This window comes from Tubulanus polymorphus, chromosome 5 (assembly GCF_964204645.1).
Source record: "Tubulanus polymorphus chromosome 5, tnTubPoly1.2, whole genome shotgun sequence".
NCBI classification, from domain to species: Eukaryota; Metazoa; Nemertea; class Palaeonemertea; order Tubulaniformes; family Tubulanidae; genus Tubulanus; species Tubulanus polymorphus.
The window spans coordinates 23,304,435-23,326,382 of record NC_134029.1 but is presented as its reverse complement, the minus strand read 5'-3'; the positions used below and the strand labels follow the sequence as shown (position 1 = coordinate 23,326,382).

At 39.6% G+C, this 21,948-nt stretch overlaps 3 protein-coding genes across 3 annotated transcripts; 2 read left to right on the top strand and 1 right to left on the bottom strand.

The window, feature by feature from the left end:
- Positions 1–333: 333 nt before the first annotated feature.
- On the top strand, positions 334–1,700 carry LOC141905714 (large ribosomal subunit protein uL2m-like). The gene is made up of 2 exons (XM_074794701.1): positions 334–488; positions 639–1,700. The coding sequence occupies exon 2, from the start codon at positions 673–675 to the stop codon at positions 1,600–1,602; it is 930 nt and encodes a 309-aa protein (XP_074650802.1). The 5' UTR covers positions 334–488; positions 639–672; the 3' UTR covers positions 1,603–1,700.
- Positions 1,701–2,390: 690 nt separating this feature from the next.
- On the top strand, positions 2,391–5,907 carry LOC141905641 (peroxisomal sarcosine oxidase-like). Its single transcript, XM_074794600.1, has 7 exons — positions 2,391–2,460; positions 3,436–3,558; positions 3,691–3,826; positions 4,327–4,816; positions 5,071–5,177; positions 5,265–5,420; positions 5,513–5,907. Exons 1-7 carry the CDS (start codon positions 2,458–2,460, stop codon positions 5,755–5,757), a joined length of 1,260 nt encoding a protein of 419 aa, XP_074650701.1. The 5' UTR covers positions 2,391–2,457; the 3' UTR covers positions 5,758–5,907.
- Positions 5,908–9,322: 3,415 nt separating this feature from the next.
- On the bottom strand, positions 9,323–13,027 carry LOC141906333 (zinc finger protein basonuclin-2-like). The gene is made up of 4 exons (XM_074795580.1): positions 12,872–13,027; positions 12,600–12,656; positions 10,982–12,260; positions 9,323–10,909 (listed from the first exon to the last, which is right to left on the bottom strand). The coding sequence occupies exons 1-4, from the start codon at positions 13,010–13,012 to the stop codon at positions 9,351–9,353; spliced, it is 3,036 nt and encodes a 1,011-aa protein (XP_074651681.1). The 5' UTR covers positions 13,013–13,027; the 3' UTR covers positions 9,323–9,350.
- Between the last annotated feature and the right edge of the window lie 8,921 nt (positions 13,028–21,948).

The following is a 21,948-nucleotide window of genomic DNA, read 5'->3' as shown; positions in this document are numbered from 1 at the left end:
AACCGATGACGTTTTCAACGTAACCCTCGGGAAACACTATTCTACGGACGCTGGATTTTGAATTGCAACTTGACTTTATTGACACCCTTTTGGATTGAATTATTTAAAGTACATTTTGACCGCATTTTAGATTGGCACGCATTGTAATTTGGATAATCCACGATAATTCAGAAAATCCACGAAATGGAAGTAACGAAACCGTATTAGTATTACGTCGTGTGACAAGCCCTGTGTCGAATTACGCAGAATCGTTAAAATCGGGAATCGAACCTTAATATGCGGAAGTTACTGTCTGAATCTGAAAAACAAAATTACTTCGCATACGATGTAACAAATATAATGTATACGGTTTCGGTACTTCCGTTTCGTGATGCTCCACTTTTGATGTTGCATTTGCACTATAAGATTTTTATCTGCAATTTTCGACAAAAAATTGTCCATCTTTGTTAGAAAACGAAGAGGGGATCCGGTAGCAATCCATTCCATTTGTAAGTTTTGTTAGTTGATTGAATTAGTATTTTTAAATTTAATTTTATAGGCCTACTCAATCAAAAATACTCTTTATTACCAAAATTACTTGGCTCGCGCTCGCTAATTTCACCACTACATTATTTTCATTATTTTCACTTGTCTTCTAGGATTAGGTCGATCGGGGTCAACATCGGATGAATCATGTTTCTAAACGCTCTCACTCAGAATATGTCGCGATTGACTCTAAACGTCGTTTCCAAGGGAGCGAGTATTACGGTAATACCTCGCGCGCTCTCCGGTAATACGCCGTACGTATATCCGCAAGATCTCGGGTATAAAATGTTTAAACTGGCCGAAGAGGTCGAAGGTTACACGACGCGTCCGTTAAAAACCCTGCGTACGGGCGGACGCTCGGAGAAAGGTCGCGTGGTCGTGCGTCGCGGCGGAGAAGACAAACGTTATTACCGCATGATCGATTTTAACCGCGAACGTCTAGTGAAAGACGACGACGCGCCGCTTCGAGAGAAAGTCATCGAGATTATGGACGATCCGATGAGAAACGCGAAAATTGCGATCGTCGCCAGCGGTGAAGAGAAACGTTACATCGTCGCGACGGAGAATATGGCACCCGGAGATATTATCACTACGACTACCGCGATACCGAGGATGCCGGTGAAAGCGCAAGAAGGCGACGCGCATCGCGTCGGAGCGCTACCTATCGGTACCGTCGTAAACTGCATCGAGAGATACCCTGGCGACGGAGGTCGAGTGGCGCGCTCTGCAGGAGTTACCGCTCAACTCGTGCGTAAAACCGACGGACGTTGCATCGTGCGAATGCCGTCGAAATTCGAAATGAACATTGACGAGACGTGTATGGCGACGGTCGGACGCGTGTCGAACGTCGGATACAATAAGATTCCCTGGGGTAAAGCCGGCGTCAGTCGGTGGAAAGGTTTCCGGCCGAGAAGCGGCTGGTGGCAGCGTAAAGACGGCCGATACGGACGTAAGATTCGACCGGCGCCACCTGTTAAAGAATACGTGACGAAACCGACGAAGAAGAAAGAGAAAATGAAATTGACGATGTACGGGATGTTGAGTTGCGAGACTAATTACTATAACAGCAGGAGATGAGACGTAATAACTGTTTATAGTGTATCCTAGAGTTTCTATGAACCGATGACATGTTTCTTGTTGTGTGCGGAGTCCTGACCTGATCAGAATAAAATCAATTTACATAATCAACTTAAGTTATTTTAACTTATAGGTTTTTAAACTAGATTCTGCCCAAGTCATACAGAGTAAACTCAGACAAACTGGGACCGATAAGATTTTTCCGTTGTAAACAAACTCCGAGTTAAGGATTACAGGAAAATGCATTAGGAAGTCGGAACAATGATTTCGTTTTTGGAGTTGGTCATGTCAGAGTAAGACAGGGTTTTACTGTATCATGTTTTAGGCAATTTTCCATACTCTCAATGATATATTAGATCCCTAGTCAGATTTCCAGTTGCGGTAATTCGTGCAAAGATGCCTGTTTCAGAATAATCTGACTTCAACAAACTTCTTGATATATTTCCTTCCTGTTGAAATTATTTCTAAGGACCTCAAATATCTGAGGAATTCTGTAATTCCATTTTAAGTTTAGTTTAGTAAAGCAGAATTGTACGTTCCAACTGCAAGTAACATTGTAACCCTAGTGTGTGTGTCTTAAGAGATGGCCAGGGTTTTTATACCTTGGTAGTTGTGACTCGATTTTCAAACTTTAATTGTGCCAAGTTAAAAAATTGTGTAATATTCCTACTGCGGCATGCGAGTAATATAGTTCACATATTCACCGCCAACGATGTGTTCAGAGGCAGCACTTGACGGTTAAGATAAAAAGAGATTAAATTCTCAAGGTTGTCGAGCAAAGTAAAATATCCATATCAGATTCAGGAAGTTCTCCTGATCGAATCACTTCTTTGAAGTAGATCTGCAAATTTTAAAATGGTTAGTAGGTCTTACATTAAGATAGATAGAGGCTATTCTTTTTATACCGGTGCAGCGGTATATAGGCCCAGTACCTAGGATACTGGATGATCTGCTACCCTCACCCCGTCCCCGACCCCGGTCATCCTTATTACCGAGGAGATGACGTATTTTACCGAGATGAACCGAGATCAACCGAGATGAAATTAAATATGACATATTCATTTATTCCTTATCGATTTTTACCATTGAAATCATATTATATCAGTAATAAATTCCTGCTGGAGTCATATTTTACATATTTTGTCGGATATTTTTGTAGAAAAATAACTTAACTTTACCGAGATAAGATCGTCGATCAATCAAATTCAATGAAATTTTATTGCTAACCGAGTTTACGTATTTGAAGTCAAAATTTTTTTAAATAAAAAAAATATGTAAAATATGACTCTAGTAGGTATTTATTACTGATATAACATGATTTCAAGTGTTAAAATCGATAAGGAATAAATAAATATGCTATATTTCATTTCATCTCGGTTCGTCTCGGTTCATTTCGGTAAAATACGTCATCTCGGTAATAGGGATGACCCCCCGACCCGGCCCTTTGCTTCAACTACCTACGAGCCGCTGCCCTGTTTGTGGGATTGACACACTCGGCCGGGGATTCTAAATCATCTTGCCCCCACCCAAATTCACTTCAGCCTTCACAAATCTCTTATAATGATATTTTGTCATACATTATATACAATTCTTTATATGAAAATATATTTCTGTCAGTAAGTAGGCCTACTCGAACCACTCGAAAATAAGCTACAAAATAGGAGCCTATCAGGTCAAATCCGATTCCATCACTCACTCAATCGAACTTGTGTATAGAAACAGGATTTATCAAGATTATCTAAAAAAAACATCTGACAGATTACACACACATGATTTCATACGAGTTGGGCAAGTGCTCCATTCCTGTTGACGGATGTGAGTTTTATTTATTAGGAAACGGAGGATATGTTCGAACTGTGTATTATCGGTGATGGAATGATAGGTTCTGGCGCCGCATATCATGCATCGAAGACTCTTCAAGGCAACGTGGTTATTATTGGCCCCGGAGAAAATAAGGTAGCTTTAATTGAGAAGCTTTCTTCTCTTCATGTTGTCTCTCGTTTCAGTTCTAAACGCTTGTTGGGAAGTTGAATTTGATATTTCAGCGTTATGCCAAGTTTTTAATGTGAACAAACTTTGATGTTTTAGGCTGAAGGAGATGCTGATATATTCGGAGCGTGGTACGACGAAGGCCGTATTTCGGCAATCATCGATCGAACTGAAAAATATGCGGTCTTGAGCGCTAAATCTGCTGCCAGATATCGCGCGATCGAAAATGAATCTGGCGAGTCTTAATCCATTTCTCAAACTACAGCAACAGCAGGCCTGTACGCCGGATTGAAAAAAGAGGTTTTCATAAATTTGATTTAGGTGCATGCATTGAGTGCATCAACCTACAACGGTCGTAGATTAGTAGCCCCCACATAGCCAATATGGTGGAGCTTAGAAAGAACAAAAATATTATCAGAAAATATCTAAAAACAATTTGCGGTAGTACATTATTGGAATCTTGTAAGTTTCAACGTTTGTTATATCCAGTACATGCGATTAATAGAATTGTCCTATTTGGGATGAAACTGTAGATTTGTAACAACTTGATGAATTGTTATATCTGAGATCGTTATAACGAGGTTCCATTGTACAAAATACAAGTGTCATCACGGCATGCTTTATAGTGTTGACACTGACAAGAAAAATTTGAAAGCCATCTTTTTTGAAAGGGTTTTCATTCGATCAAACTATGTTATAATCAAATCTTCATTTTTCATGGTTTTTGTTTTTCAGGTATTTCATTTTTCGATAACATCGGATATTTGATAATTTGTAATGCGAAAGACGACTCTATGGGACAAGCGTATCGGAGAACTGCTGAGAAAATGAAATGTGGTAGAAACCTTACTTTTGATGAAGCTGTCGAGGAGTTTCCGAACTTTAAATTACATTCCGATCAAACGTTTCTGTTTGATGAACGCGGAGGAAGAATAAATCCTCGTAAGCTCCGTGAAGCACAGTTGACTGTCGCCGAGAGATACGGTTGTAAAATTATCAAAGACGTCGCGAAGAAAGTCCGAAACATATCACGAAATTCGAAGACAGAATTTGAAATTGAAACTGACAGCGGGCTTATCATCCGCTCGTTAAAAGTGTTAGTTTGTACGGGTGCGTTCAGTTATTGTCGCGATATTCTTCCTCGTGAGATTCAACCAGAACTGCGGCCATTGACGCAAACTGTCCTGTTTTGGGAGGTTACCGAAAAACAAGCTGCACAACTGAGGTGAATGAGATTCTATATACAGTGGAACCTCGTTACAGCGAAATTCACGGGACCAGAAAATATGTTCGTTATAACCGATAGTTCGTTATATCCAGTATGAAATTAATCATATTTTCTTACTTGGGACAAAATTCCATATATTTCTAATATCTGATGAATCGTTGTGTCCGAGTTCATTATAACCAGGTTCCACTGTACGAGTACTGCGAGATAGTGTGAATCAGGTGATATTCACAATCTTCCTTCTTTTCTAGGGGAATGCCATGCGTGGGTTGTAAGTATGACAAACCAGGAAGCAAAACTTGGCTGTCAAATACTAAAGAACATTTTTATCTAATGCCTCCAATTCGATACCAAAATGGTAAGGACAATCCAAAGGATGGCGTAAGACATTTCAATGTGTAAGTTTTGATGTTTTTTTTAAATCTCATTTCTGTGTTTATTTCAGGCAAATACTACATCAAGGTTGGACATGCAGAACGTGGGAAGGATGACATGGAACGACTACTTCGGACGCCAGAGGAACTGAAAAACTGGTATTCTAGCAATGGAAATCAGTATGCAATATCTTTTCTGGAAAAAACCTTGAGAGAATTTTTTAAAGGTTGGTTGATTGATTTTATGTATGAGGAGATGTTGTGTCATGTTCTTTGATGAATTTAGTTACATTTTTTTCTATAAAACGTTATGTTTTAGATATCAAACCTGTTTCCACATCCACCGGTGTTTGCCTGACGACACATACAGATGACGGTCGACCAATCATCGATCTAATTCAGCCAGGTTTCGGTATCGCGCTGGGAGACAATGGATGTTGCGCCAAGTCGAGCAACGAGATAGGACGGATTGCAATGCTGTTAGTTTCTACAGGACAATGGGACTTAGAAATCCCACATGAACTTTATCAACTCGATCGAAACAAGATTTTAAGCCATTTGTAATTTTTTGATTTATTGTTTTATGATTGTATCTTGTGTCTATTGGAGAGGGGCCGGATTATTATTACATTTACACTTCAGGTTAATTCAATAATCTGTCATTGGAATTAACCTCAAAGTTTTAATCGTTTATGTGCTGTTTAATGCGTGGTATGTTTTCATTGTTTGATTATTATATTGATATTTATTAATGTTCAATTGCTTTATCGATAAAGAGATATAATTTTGTTCAATCGTGTCTCAATATTTTCAATATTTCTACGGTTCTTCATGTGGTCCTGTTTATTCCGCTGCTTTCTTCATATTCAGTAGCAAGAGGAATATCTATTTCTTTTGACAGTGGAGCCTCTTCAATGATATCAAGATGACCCTAATGTGCTAACTTTCAAGTTGCATTTTTAGCAAACATATCGGGTTTTCTTAGGATCTTGTAATGATGTTCCACGAGTTGAAGGTTCGTCATTAGTTCACCCAGCACTGGCAGCGGTTGTCTCCACCAGTGATCTCCGTCGCTCTACGATCATAGTGTAACCTGTGTGGTACATCAGTCACTAAGGTTCTTGGTGAAGTCATTAGAGCATTTAACCAGATGTATCGCCAATGTCCAATAAGAACAAACGGACCAGAAAAGAAAACGACAATTCGAAGAAAGAATAACCGATTCTTAGTAACAACACTTGTATTTTCTAATCATTTGATCATCTCATCATCAGTTGGGACAGTCAACAAACAAAGTCTGGTAAAACGATTACAGCAGGTTCACTCACATTCTTTTGATTGACTGCTATAGATTTAACAATAAATAATTACTAGTACAAAATTACGACTTGGACAAGGATCATTGATTATGTGTACAGAATTGTAATGATTTCAAAACGGTTTAATCTTAGTACGGAGACTCTACTGGACACCATGGTTCTTGTTATGGTTTAACCCTTTATATTATGTAGCAATTTTCATATGCTTTTACTACAGAGAATTATGTATTACATGTTTGTAATAATCAAATATCTATTCTAAGCTAAAATCTGATAATATATTAATCTCTTCATGCAAAGTACCATTACACCACATTTCTCTTTTCGTCGATGAGTTAAATATCTATTACACAAATTGGAAGTTAAAATTACCACCTATACAAACTTCCAATCCTATTTACACGTACACACTATTATACTTTTGTTGTTGTTATAAAATTATCCTGAAAATTTATAAAACATTTTCACTTAGCGAGTTTTAATCTCATCATCTATATACGTACGTGTATATATATATATATATATATATATATATATATATATATATATATATATATATATATATATATATATATATATATATATATATATATATATATATATATATATATATATATATATATATATATATATATATATATATATATATATATATATATATATATATTTACTGTACATATGAATAATAATCATAATATCAATAGCTTATTATAAATTTATAAAGCAATTTGTCGAACTGCAAAACATATAAAAGTGATAAGAATTCGCAATGAACCTTCTGCGTATCGTTCAACTATAGACTCGAACGTGGTACTGGAGCTTATCTTAGTTGAAATATCTTTTTAAACAGCAGAAGGTACATTGTTTATTTCATCCAGCAGGGACATATTTGATACAGAAATGCATAGAAAAGTGAACACTGACTTAGATACTAAGTCGCAACTACTCTACGTATCAGCTACACGATTATCGTACCTTAACAATGTTATTTACAATTACAATATGACTATAATATGTACAAGTGGAGATCCGTTTATCTACATAAGAAACACAATTTGAAGTTGTCAAAAGCAAGTGCGTAACAGTGTGCGATTTAATGTACACATTTCTGAATTTTTGACTGTGTTTACCGTTCACAATCACTGGCCAATATTAGAATACTAAAATATCTCATCGTACCCGTGATGGAAAAACTTAAAATCGAGACTTTCTCCTCCCCACAAAACTCAAAGAGACAATCTTTCCTCGAGACAAGATTTGAATTTGTTTTACTGATGATTGTTTCACGATTACATTTTTCTTCGTGAATTTCATCTAAATTTCACTAATTTTGATGTTCACAGATATATTTCCTAACACGTGAAATGGAACTATGTATGCTAAACAGCTAAACCTATGGTATACATATCATGTCACACTGAAGCATGACTACCTACGTTTGATGGCATATCAACACACAGGGCCACTGGTGATATTCTTTATTTTTCTTCGTTTTGGAAGACAAAGACTTTGGTCGCTTGTTGGTATTAGGAAGAATAGGCTGAGAGGAGTTATGACTTTCTTATCAACGCAGTACACTAAGATAATGCAATGTGCAAACTTACAAGCCCAACCAACAAATATAACACATAAACACTATCGATGTTCAAAGCTCGTTTTTTTTACAGCAATGTGCAACTATATATAATATAAACCTCAATCAGAAATTACTACAGATAAAATACTCAATTATGAATATATTAATAACAAAATTGTCATGCAAAATAAATGCTTATCTTCATTATAATATTACCTTTAACAAATAATGGACATACGTGTATTACACAAGCCGACCTGATAAACTATTCTAAATAATTTACAGCATAATTACATTAGCAACCGTTTTCGTGTATACCCCTTATATGTTTTACTAATACGATGCGATATCATTCAAATATACTTTAATAAACGCGTAAATAATTTTCCAACACATTTTTAGATATAATAGTTAAACGAACGCCCACTTTCTAGTGTATGTTCTAACATTCTTATCCATGACTAAAATCCACTCATCTGCATTGAATTAGTAAGTCACACGATCTTGATTTACGAGTCAAACACTGGAACTACACAACTGCGAAATCATATCAACTCACTAGCTTTCGATTTACCGTATTGCATCCTTGCGATAAACCTATATATTCAGTTTTAATGTTGGAGTTCGCGTAATTCCACTGCTTGAGGGTAAAACAGTAAAAAATGTTAGTACACCCTTAAATTCATATCAATATAACATTTGACGAAATCAACACAAATAAGGTAATCATTATGATATATGTATATATATGAATATAGAAATAGTGATGCATGCAATGAAAACATTTTGTACAAATTGTGCTACTTGAAATCCCAACACAAATAAATAAAACGACATAATTTCAAAAGCGTCAATAAGCTTTACATATACTACTTGTACTGGTGTAAAATAAATGCAATTAAAAAAAACCGCGAAAAGTGATAAATCACATCACTAAAATGCATAGACTTGATTGGTTGCTCTTTAAACAATGGTCAGAAATACTATTAAATTCTAATGCTATAAGTATTCAACAGTTTGAGATTCATTATTATGAACTAGTCCGCTATGTTCGATTCACTAATTACTGTAACCAGTAATCTTAATCTTAATTCTCTAGAATCGTATTTAATCTTTATGTGCAATAGGTGAATCATACATTGAGCAATTAGTGGTCTTCGGTCAGTAACCAAGCAGAGAATAAGTGTTACATGTTACTGATATACATTTCTCTTTGATGAATACTGCAGTCCATCACTAGCGCCAGTCTGTACCATCGTAATCTATGGTGTACACGAAGGAGTGTCCCCCAAATGGCGATGAAGATTATCATTTTGACTGTGTCTATTGCGGCTTTTTCTTGTAGAGAACATTTTATCGCATCCACCCACGGTGCAGTAGTACATCTCTTTCGGGTGTATTTTTTCGCAGTGTTCCTTCAGCACGAGATTGTCTCTGAATTTTTCTTTGCATAAGTGACACTCGACGTGCGTTTGATCGGTAGAGTTTTGCGACGTGATCGAAGCCGCGTCGCCGCCGCTGCTGCTGTTCAACGCCCCGGAGTCGTCACTCTGGTCGGCCGGATACGACATGAGCGATTTCAAACTTAAAGTTTCGAGCAACTGAGCGCGAACATCTATACGTTCCCGCGCTTCAGGAGAAATTCTACCGTTCATTTTCGTCACTTCCTCGTCTTTCGTATTCGGTTGCGTCTCGCTTGACGTATCGCTAACCGCACTAGCGACTCCATCGTTTTGTTCAGCAGTTGAAAGTAATTTCCGGTGCAGATTCAAATTACTACTGTGCCGGTCGCGACTTCGTTTCGACGGGAAAGCCGCGTTACAACCTTCGATCGTGCAGGTGTGCATCAATTTCAGGTGAACGTTTTGGTAGTGAGTTTTAACGGTGAAATGATTTTGGAAGATTTTTCCGCACGCGACGCATCGTCGCGGATTCTCTTTATCCATCGGGATCTCGAAAACAGTTTTACCGTCCCCGTTCTCGGAGAGATGCGCTCCCGACTCGTTCGAACCGAACGACGCATTCGACTCGGCATCTGAGAGATTGTCTACATTGATCTCTCTGTGCGGACTGTTTTCTGGATCCATATCTGGAAAGACGGGTTGATTTGAAGATATAGCGGGAAAGTTCTTATCCGGGACAACTCCGCTATCAACTGACTCGGCCTTCGATTCACTTTCTTTTGACAAATGCTGGGATTCCGATGTATCTTCGGGCTTTTCCGTGTTGAAATTGGCATCATGCTGTATTTTAGCATCAGCAGGAGAGTCTTTAGTATCGACGCTCTTCATCTGAATATCTACAGGCGATGTACGATGCGATTCGGGGTCGGTGTCGACATCCATGTTCATGTTTTCCAAATTCGTAGATTCGGATGTTTGGACTTCAGTAGAAGTGTCCTTTGAATCAGCAGATTGGTCCAAGCCTATCGATAAAACCCCTTTTACTCCGGTCAGATTTTCGTCAGAATTTTCATCGCTAATTTCAAACATTTCTTCCATTTGTTTACACCTGACGGGAACCTGGCTTTTCCTTTTGCTCGTGCTTCGCGCCACCGGTTCCACGAATCGCTCTTCAGCCGACGGTACGACCGCTAATTCCGAGTCTTTAACATCTTCGCTGACTACGATCTCTTCATCGTCATCGTCGTCATCGTCATCATCGTGAATTGTTGGATCGAATCCGACATCATCGTCATCGCTTAAATCCAATCGTTGTTTTTTCATAGACGGCTCGACGAGTGTGTAACGTTCCATCGTGTCGACGAAATACGGATTTGTGCCGTCTGCGTGTTGATGGTGAAGATGTGGCACCGACGAAGCTCTAGGCGGTTCTACCATCGCATGCGCGACCGAAGATATCGCTGTAATCGGCGACGGCGCGTGAATGAAGCCCGGTAATCCGTGCGTAGACATCGTCGGACTCAACAACTGCGGAGCTATGCCGGAAATATCAGACGCGCCTCCGATGATATGAGCCTTTCCACCGTCATCGACAATTCGTGCTCCTTCTGGAAGCTTCTGTTTCATTGGGCGGTGTAGCTTAGGGTTCGGATTAGCGCTGTGGCGGTTTCGGCTACGACGAGAACTGAACAACATGTTGCATCCTTCAACTGTACAGCTATGCATTTCTTTCAGATGTACAGCGCTATAATGTATTTTCAAAGCTCCTTTATCGCAGAATGTCTTATTGCAAGCAGTACAGAGAACGCGTTTTTTACCGGTTGGCCCGATCAGTGAGCCTCCGTACGCCGTTACAGGAGTATTTGTCCAGTTTCGTTTGATCGGATTGGCAGACTTGCGAAGATGTTTGATTTTACGCTCCGCATACAAAGAGTTGAAGCCATTGCTCATGGATGATGGGATGACAGGCGGATGACGGTCGGGCATTGGCATTTTGGAGAAGTTCAATGCCATACTTGGTCTATCGCGATCGCGTTCAGAACGGGGTTCGGGTTCTTTAGAGACTATCATTGGCGAGGATGATGATTTGGAGCTATTTTTGGACAGATCTTCAGGCTGTTGCTGTTGAATTCGACTGCTGATAATCGCTCGGGGATCCGGCATCGAAGGTGTCATCGACAACAATCCGGGCATCGGTCGTTGAGGTAGATTGATTGGACTCGAACTAGGCGGTATGCTGCTGCTTCGTTTCTCGGCAGCGGATGCAGGGCTCACGTGCGGACTGACCGCTTCACGTTTCAGATCGTAAGGCTGCATAGTTTGTAATCGATTCAGCGGAGAATGCGACACCGGACTCATGCTCGGATTCGGTAGATTCAGAGGTCGGGAATCGCGCAGTGAGTTTGTAGATGAGGCTGAGTAAATATGCGCACCATTCGGACTCAGTAATCTCGGTGTGCTGGTGGTAGTAGTCGGAGTGTGAGCCGGACGTGATGAGTTCAGTAACGCTTGCTGCTGTTGGCGCTGAGTTTCGTACGATCGCATGAAACTCTGCATCTGCAAACTGCTTCGTTCGATGAACTTTTTAATGTCCGATTCGGTACGCGGAGAATGGCGATAATAAACTTCCTGACGTTCCTTCGTGTCTTGTAGAATGATCTCCTGCGCGATAGATTTCGTTTCGCCGAATCGTAGAAACTGTTGCAGAATAATCTGCTCTTCTTCGCGAGAAGCGATGCTCCATTTGTCCAATACTCGACCGTTACGATCCTGAAAAATACAAAATATACGATTCATTAATGTACGACATCTCTCTTGAAATTATCAGATTTCGATTTAAACGAAAATAGAGGGAAATAGATAGAAAGCCCGTGAAGCAACGTTGAAAAAAGCTAATAACGAATTATTTTCCAATTGTTGAGTTTTGAAAAATCAGATTTTGATTTTGAAAATGGCTCATAGATTTGAGTCGAGAGCTAGGAAAGACGATTCCCTCTTGCCTATTTTTATCTTATTGAGGGTTTTTCACTTTATCTTTCAACATTCTTCACGCGGAAGAAGATTCGATTGGAAATAAAAAATAAAAAATATGAATATACTGACATCTACCTGCAGGATGTATCCCCTCGCATAATCTTCGTACGACCAACCAAAACTATGCAGAACCTGCAAAATGTATAAACAAGAACATTCCGATCAGAAAAATCATAACTAATTTTGAAGGAATCTTATGAAAATATTTCAATCTTGGAAACTACCAAACTAATATTTTTGTATGCATAACTATGACGATTTTACAGATTTTGGCTTATTTGCACTGTTCTCGTGATACTTTGCAGTATCATTATCCCGAATGTGGAGAATATTGATAGATGAATTACCTGAAGGACCTCCTCATGTTGCAGTACGCTGAACAGTCTATCGAGAAGAATCTTAAGTCGAATAGGTGTCGCTTGGGCTCCATATAACATCAAACTAGCGATGTCGAACACAATGTTCGGCTGTACGATTTCAACTTGCATGCCTAACGGATATAGATTGTTGTACGCGAGTTTATCAAGAGCTGAAAATACACAAAATCAAGACGACCATTAATTAAAACTCGATGAAAAAAGATACAACATTTCTTCAGACGTCTGAAGTCCGGAGTGCCATTTGGGACCAGTTTCGTGAAAATCGTTTATCTTAGATAACGGTTAGGTTTCAATATTGATGGCCTCATTGAAATCATTAGCAGCAATTAAAACAAAAATCTGAGTCTTTCGTGAAACTGGACCGTGGGTAATTTTTGGGAAGGCCAAATGAAAAACTGTTCCGCAAGAACTGGTTTTAGGATTAAATTTTATGCTTGAAATAATTCGCTCAATCTATACACTCAGTTTTCAGTATAACAGAGGCACCATCTAGCTGACTGTAAAACAAACAGACATGCACACAAGCATTGTTGTTTTTGATGGAATGAAATGTCAGAACGACCAGATGCCACATGTTCATCAGAATTGAATTATCGTAGCTATGAAAAGCGAGCTGATTCAACCATCCATGACTCAACGTCCTGACATTCACACAGAATATGTGTGTTCCTTCAGGTATAGCGCAATACCTGAAATATGTCATCGCTGATTTACACGAGTGTATCATATCAAGATAAGACGAAAGTAACTCCGCGGCTATCTTTAACATCCTTTCCCTATTTATTAATACGTCAATTGGACCCAAGGAGGTTAACCCTGGAGGAAACCTAAGAAATATGAACTGGACAACGAAACGTGATTTTTATGAGCGGATGAAGTTGCCTTCGTTTTTGACGCAAAATTTGTCAGTTAATCCGGGTAAACTGTAAACAGACGTATGTTCTCGTCTTGTGGAGAGGGGTAAAACCGAACGGATAAACCATCGCTGGCAGGTAAATTAGTTATATAGGATGCAGTGGCTTGCATTCTGTTAGCCGGCACGCATCACGGGTGTTCTCGGCTGACGAGCTGTAAACCGGGGATCATTATTCCGATGGATATGTGCTGGAACTGAGCGTTCAAATCAGCGGTGCTTGTGCCAGGCAAACTTCCCCCGCTTACGTATCGCAGGCAGCTCAAATAGCCACATACTAATTTTAGCTTTTCACTTTGTTATATACATTTTCTGCTTTTGATTGATTTGACAAATCACAAAAAAAGAAGATCAAGAATCCAGTTCCAAAATTAGATTCATCCCCGAGCCAAAAACGATCATCCCTTTTGGGAAGCTTAGAAAGTAGCGACACGATTGGTGATCACACAGTGATGACATTCCTACTTATAACTTGTATATGGCTCCCTTTTTAAATTTAATTGAATTCATATTTTGACTTGAATACGAATTGAAATCGAACACATCAGGCCAGACTTTTACTTTCTTACAGACGTCGATGTCTCATCGGAAGCAAGAAAATCACTCTAATCAGTAGTGCGCTGATAATCTAGAAACACAGAGGTTCTCCGTCAGCGAGCCAGAACCAGCAGTGAACGGGTTTTCTACTCGAGATAACACGCCGCAACAGATGAAATATCCGCAGTTGAGAGACAGATTTGCTACTTGTTCAGCGCCGCTATTGCAACCGCACCGATCGGAGTTGTTGGCGTTTCTTCGGGTGTCCTGCTCCTCTCAGCTTGAAGTCATTACATACCTGAAATACCAGGTGAGGCTGTGCTTGTATTTGATACAAGCTAAAGAGGTCCGTGCTGCTATTTCAGTCTTTATAATGGGTGAATTACTGACAGTTCATAAACGATTGGCAGAACAAGCATCTGGCAAACGTTACCTGCGCTACACGGGACAACCAAATGAAGAAATGGCAAAGATTCGCTGGAGTAGATACGTGTAAATATACTAGAGGAGATATTTGATATTCGGATACCTTTTAAAAGCCCTTAAATCTAATCGGGATTTGACTTTGCAATTATTCAAATTCTTCAGTGAAAGCAGGTTATACTTCCCTGGTGAAAGTAAGCACAGTCAACTTTATAGACAGTCTAAGTAGTTACAGGTGAAACTGTCTGAACGATTGGGTCCAGTTTTCACAAAGTATTGAGGTCTCCATATATCGATATGACTTCAATTTGAAAATCTATTCCGCCATTAGATGGTTGCAAAATTGAGTATGGAAAGAATCCGGTGTACATGTGTGTCGTGTTATACTGATTGCCCCTGACTATATCAGATAGAAAATAGCTGATATAACATGATCTACCGCAAGATTTATATGATGAAAGTTACATGACTTAGCTCAGGTGAATCTGAACACACAAAGTGATATCTGTGTTGGAGATGAGAGATACGTGCAAAGCAGTTTCTTTTATCTTTTTGCCACGGTATGTACGGGGTATAAGGTAAATCGGTAAAGCCACGGGCTAATGTCATAAAGTTTATACTCTCTTCCTCGTGCGTGTTTCAAGAGGTAAACCGACGATTCAACGCGTGGTGGCTCTTCAACTTCTGACGCCAATGATTCACTCCAGTGATTATCATCAGCATTGAAGGAGTAAAAGAGATTGGAACAGCAAAAGTGAAATTACATCCAATTCCACCTCCCTCCCTAGCGTAAGACGATCAAATATACCCAAAAATTAACCGAATTTATTGTAAAGAAACTATGGACGAATTTTGATAGATTTGTAGCTGTGTAATGAGATGGGACCGCGGTTTCGCAGTGAAATTTATACACAGGAATCATCGCTATGTGACTTCCGAAATCCACCCCGAACTGTGGAACTGTGTCAATTATGTCTAAACAATTCCCCTACCAAAATAACTGAAGTGTAAAGATTCTGTTATTGCGTACGCGTATGATTAGTGATTTTTAAGCCATATGTTTAGAATATCACATCCTTTTGTTCTCGAAGCATCCCAGTCAGTGAAAAACACACAGCCCACTACTTCCCGCTTTAGTTCCGAGCGAAATTAACAATCAAAGAAGATCATTTCTTTACTTTGAAGAGCAAATAGCGAGTCCCAAGGAAAGATCTCCGTGTGAAAGATCTTTGGCGGAAAAAACCATTCGAGATAAAAAAGAGAAGAGCAATCGCCTGAAACATCGCAGAAATAGAATCCGTGTACGCACCATGAAATATACTTGGCACATGACATGCACTAAGTTTCATAGAAGTTTGATGATAACAGATCGCATAAATAAGCGATGTTTGTACCAAGAGGTGGTAAATCGCTGCCAATGTGACTTACGAACGGATCAGTAAAACACGGCGGAAAGATCATCGTCGAAAATATAAAACATCGGCTCGGATTGAAGGAGTCTAAACTCTATTACTATCACAGCTCCAACCGTTCACTGTAGCTATATAAAATATCACAAGTAATTTCTTCCATCAGAGACAAATATATATTTTTCCATATCGAATATCATGTTCACAAACAAATAGGTCCAACTGTCATTTTGCAGTCTTCACTTCGCGGACACAGGAATAAACCCGTTTTTGATGAAATGACGATTACCAACATCTCCATATCATTTCCTTATGACAACAGCTAAATGAACGGAGAACTCTGTGGTGGAATTGCTTACGAAATCTATCCAGCAAATCACTTATTATTCTCACTTCGCTCGAGGAGAATTGGTTTTATTATCTAAGATCGCCAAATCTGCAACATTAAGTCTACGCGGCACCCTCATCACTTTTCTTGATGGCATCGCGCTTGATGTCCTGTCCAAAAAGTCTTTTGACAATGAGACTTCGATTGGCGCGTCAAAATGTGCATGAAAACGAGCCGCGTTGCCATCGGATGTTTTGTGTTTTTGTAAATAGCCGCTTGCGTTTGAGATACAGTCACGCATCTAAATCATCTCATTCTGCGGCAAACTTTTGTCAAATTTTTCAAGATAAGTCCCGTTGCCGTCTATCGCCGCGGTATACGAGCTTTCGGTTTTAACGATTAATCAACGCAGATTTGTCTTTGGAAATGGCGTTGGTCGTGGCGGTAATGTCGACCAGTTGTCCTGAATCTAAATCGCCTCATTAGGTCATTGAAATTGTGTCTTGTGTAAAATATCTCGCAATCGGAAGAAACCCGCGCAGTTGCAATCGCAGCATAGAAACATAGAACACGAGGCCGATATCTTTTTAGGGAATTGTCGACTCAGTCACGTGCTTAGTCAATTTAATTATACGTTTAGTGAAATTGGCAGTAATTTGCACGGTGTTTAACCGGGTTAACACGGCATCTCGGCGGTCCGCAGGCAAACTGTCGCAATCATTATTAAGACCGATAATTCCCGAACCTTGTCGCCAAACTGGCTATTTTATAAGGTCATCAAGCCACAAAGAGCTGTAACCTCAAAATGGCGGATATGACCGTCTATTCGGTATCGACGTTCCACAAGGAGTGAGACTTTCTACCCCGATAAAGGCTTGGAATCGGAGTAAGGAAGTGAATAGACGATTCTGTCCACAGAGTCACTGTTTGTCCTCTGAACTATCGTCATTGGAACCGATATCTTCGTATTGATTTAATAGATAATTACGGCAGTGACTGGTAATTGGACAACAGTAACTGACCCCTGGTCACCTTGGCTTGATGAATGCTGGTAATATAGCCAGCCGCCTGTCATTTTGATGGAGATAATGATCTCTTGTTTAGATGAGCGACAAATTGATGTGGGATCGGATCTTTTTCGGTGATCATCTATCGTGATCGGACCGTCACATCTAATTACGTTGATCACCACCGATTGATACAAACTACCCAATGAACCGAAACTGAAACTTTATCGAAGAGAACAGGTCTCGATAACTTCCTGAAAACTTAGTGTTCCAGTCGCCGAGGTGTCGTGCGTACAATGAGCTCAAATTACATTCAAAAACCTCCACGTCTTTCGTTTGACCGGCAGTTTTGAGCTCGATCGATTTTTTCGTATAGAACAGAAAAATTCTTTAGAAAAATGAAAAATTAATAAGGAATTTTTGGTCGCATAAAGAACCTAATCCCCAAGTGCTTCGACACTGTATCCGACTGCTATATTGCGTATAACCATCGAATGCAATTTTACATTATTAATTCCAAAAAAAAAACACAATAACAAATGCTTTTAAGTTCTGGCTCTTCACTTCATTTCTGACAATACGCAGTGACAGTTAATTCGATTGTCATCTCAAATTAATATTATTCGGAAAATTGATACGCCTGCATTAACGATGACACTTCAAACCCTGTATATAGACCTACACTGCATAACTCATGTATGAAAACAATAACCTGTGCACAATGACTCTTTTATGATGTTTAAGTTTACATAACGCAAAGCATCAGCAACTATCTTTCATGCCCATCCCGGAAACTGTTGGTCACTCCTTAAAACACTGCGTAGGATGGCTCCTGTCATCTCCTGTCGGAGCCGAAACCGTATAGACAAGTAAGAAAAGCGGACCGAAGCTGGCTTTAAACGTCTTAACCGGTGACAAGGGTAAGTATTATAAGGGTATTATACCGTGGTCATCTCTTGTCATGTTCGATTTGCAGATGACACAAGGATTTACTGTCTTTGTCACCTGTTAGTCGATACGGATTTAACCGCACTGAGCAAAGACGACAATTCCCCGTGGATTAATTGCACTTATCCGAACTGACGGCTTGAGAGTTTTACTGCCGGTCAATGGGTTTTGTGGTGGACAGTCATCAGGAGACTTGATGTTATACGAGGCCCAATCCACGAGCCAGAGTAAGAGAGAGAGAGAGAGAGGCAGGCGATGAGTTTGAATGAGCTAACTTACCGGGCAACGAGTTGGCAAAAAAAGCAAAAAAGATTAATTTAAACATATCGCGGAAACCTATTGAATAACTAAGAGAAATCAAATCAAATGAACTAAAAAAAAATGTATTGAACTAATTATTACTCAAATCCTCAGCGATGTGTAACCCCGGAAAGCAGGGGTTCGAAAACTTACCTGACCTGAAAAAAGAGAGGACCCAAAACGTCCGGCCAAACGCGTTACAACCAATTGATACAAACTGCCCAATGAACGGAAACGCAAACTTAATGGAAGAGAACAGAGAGAACAGGTATCGATCACTTCCTGATAACTTCTTGCTTTCTGTTCAGGTTACTCGTGACGTCATACCGGGAAGAGTGAACTGGGAAGTGTAGACATTAATATTGTGAATACTACGTATTTTCGACGCGGTCAAAATGCGTTTTTTTTTAGAATTATTTCACATGTGACGCACGAAAACAGTTGATCAATTGAAAAACCTGTGCACTGTTATAATAGAAAGGATGATATAAAAAGATGACATCATTTTATGTTCAACAGTGTGATCGATTAAATCAACAAGCTCGAGATCAAAGATCAATGACCACCGTTCAACCAATCCTTTCAGTAATGTTCCGTTGAATTTATCAAGCTTAGATAACCATCACCAAAATGGCCGTTTCCCATATGAGGATCTTTAATTTCACTACCGGTAACAAATGCGTAATTTGATTGGGTCGCTAACATTTGACAGACCCCATTAGGGGAATCTGACGCGGCCATTTTTATTGCCGGCTTCACGTCGCAAAGCGCTACTCGAAATTCCATCATCGAGACGGATCCCGCAAATCAAAGCACGCGGCGGCCGTGATTTGTGTATACATACGCGCACGAATATAATTTCCCCTTCAAAGACATGATTTTCAAAATGGCAATTACCGTAATGCGCATAAGTTATATATCATCAACGCTGGATGGATTATATTGACAGTGGGATTTCGTGGGTACCCCTAGCGCGCGCCAAACGGCCACAAATCAAGCGTAAGTCGCCGTCCCAAACGTCTGCCACGCCGGGCAATATTCATGTGTCATCTAAACTGTTATGGTATCGAGGGATTTCTCGTGCACAATAAGTTCGGCATTTATGATTATCATTTTTACATTTTTGTCAATCGACGGCTGACACTGGCGGCAATTTAATTGAAAAATGTCTCCAGAAGATTTGCGTTCGCGGCACGGAGTGTGACGAAAGCGATGCGCGCATTTGAATCGATGAAATGCCATCAAAAAAACGTTATCAACGATATCAGCAAATACAATGTACAATTGAAGACATCGACTCGAAAATTATTTTGATAAATCGGACAACTTTCAAACGGAATTTCATTTTTTTTTCAAATTTCATTAGTATTTAAATGCAGTTTAGCAACATCGATTATGGAATGTTGAGCCATTTTATTCGTTTTGAGAAGTCGTGGCTGTAGCCATAACAAAGGAAACAGGCGGACTATTCCAATAGCCAGGGGACCTTTTAGCATTAATTCGAAGCAAAGCGAAGTCATCTGCCAACATAAATCAAGGTATGAAACTATCAGCAGTCAAACATTTCATCTTTTGCTTGGCTGCTTACATAAATCGAAGTAAGACGGAACCTGTTGTGTTTGTTCTTGTCACTGAGGTAAATTTAGCCGAATTGATCCCCGCTTAACGCGATTAACAGATGTAGTTAACGAAGGTATCGTAACTCTGTAACTGCATCGGTAGCAGCAGCAGCATCAGCAGCAGCATCACAGAGCCATCCCCCTCTCTTCTGTACCAACCAATGATGACTCATCAATACCAACCCATAAATGGCTCCATAAATGACAAAACTGTTGCATGTAGCAGCATCGTTTGTCAGCTGCTATTCACCACAGCTGCAAGAGGAAATACTCTAAGACAAAGCCATCCAAACTTTATGTATCACGTGTATTAGTTACCAATAATTACTTGAATTTGGTATGATGATTTGCCTAGAGACCACGACGACGTATTAAACGCGGAAAAAGAATTCGCCACGCACAACATCAAGGAAATGTGTGATCTTTAAAGTAGAAATAAGATGAAAGCTGACTAAACAGGTGTGTTTATTAATCAGAATTATCCAACTTCAAAAACCCTCACAAACACCGAGCAATGGAACAGAAACCGTTTTGGAAAAAGTGACACCAGCGCGTACCGAGTCAACCATATTTCAAACGATTTTGTTGTTATAATCTGTATTACGCCCAATATGTTCGTTAGATCATTATTTTCTAACGTGTCCAGCCAGCAGGGCATTCTGTCATTTTGCGCGATATGCAGGAAACGTTCTCACCTCAGGACATGTTGACTCAGTATGTATTGGTCTTGTCATAAACCAAACGCCACCGAAGACCCGCAAACTCATGCCGCATACCAATCACCGATGCCTGGGGACTTGCATCGGTATTTTGTCACATGTAATCGCCTATGAAGCTGACATTGTGAAGCAGTTTGTGTCGTCTTGTGGCAACTTGTTGCATTTACAAGAACAATTCTCGCACAGGACATTGAATATTGAGATCATCTCACACAATCAAACCGTGAAATCCTACTCCCGCGCGGACTCAAATGCTAATCATGATTACTTTTACGTCGATGAATGTAAAATATTAATTGGGTTGAAAGCGATTCGAGTCGGTTTCTATATGGTGTAAACGAAGTATTTTTTTATATAATGTTTGCGATTGTCGGAAATGATAAAATTATTTGTAATACGGAAATACCGACATTTCTAACAGCGCTCATAGCGGCTCATAAAATCTGATGAAATTAGAGTAAGAACAAGGCATCGGAAAGCATCCTGATGGATGAGACATTTATTGACATTAGAGGGATGTCTTGTGTAGATGCGATAATCTCAATGTTTATCACGAAAGCATCATCGTTATTGTTTATACGGCAAAAGCATTCGAGAGATTTCGCGAGCTAGATAAGTTTTGTCTCCATTCAGAATTATGTGGGTGACATACCTACCTTATTTCAATATGAAATCATACCTGAATACTGGTATTTTTGTAACACGAGCTTAGTGAATCTGCAACCCAACGGCAAAGCAACGCGAAACAGAAAGTCTTCAGCAGACAACAGCGCCATTGCGCAATTTGTGGTTTATTAATCGGTAACGATACTCTGTTATGAGCTGCCATGACAAATTAGAT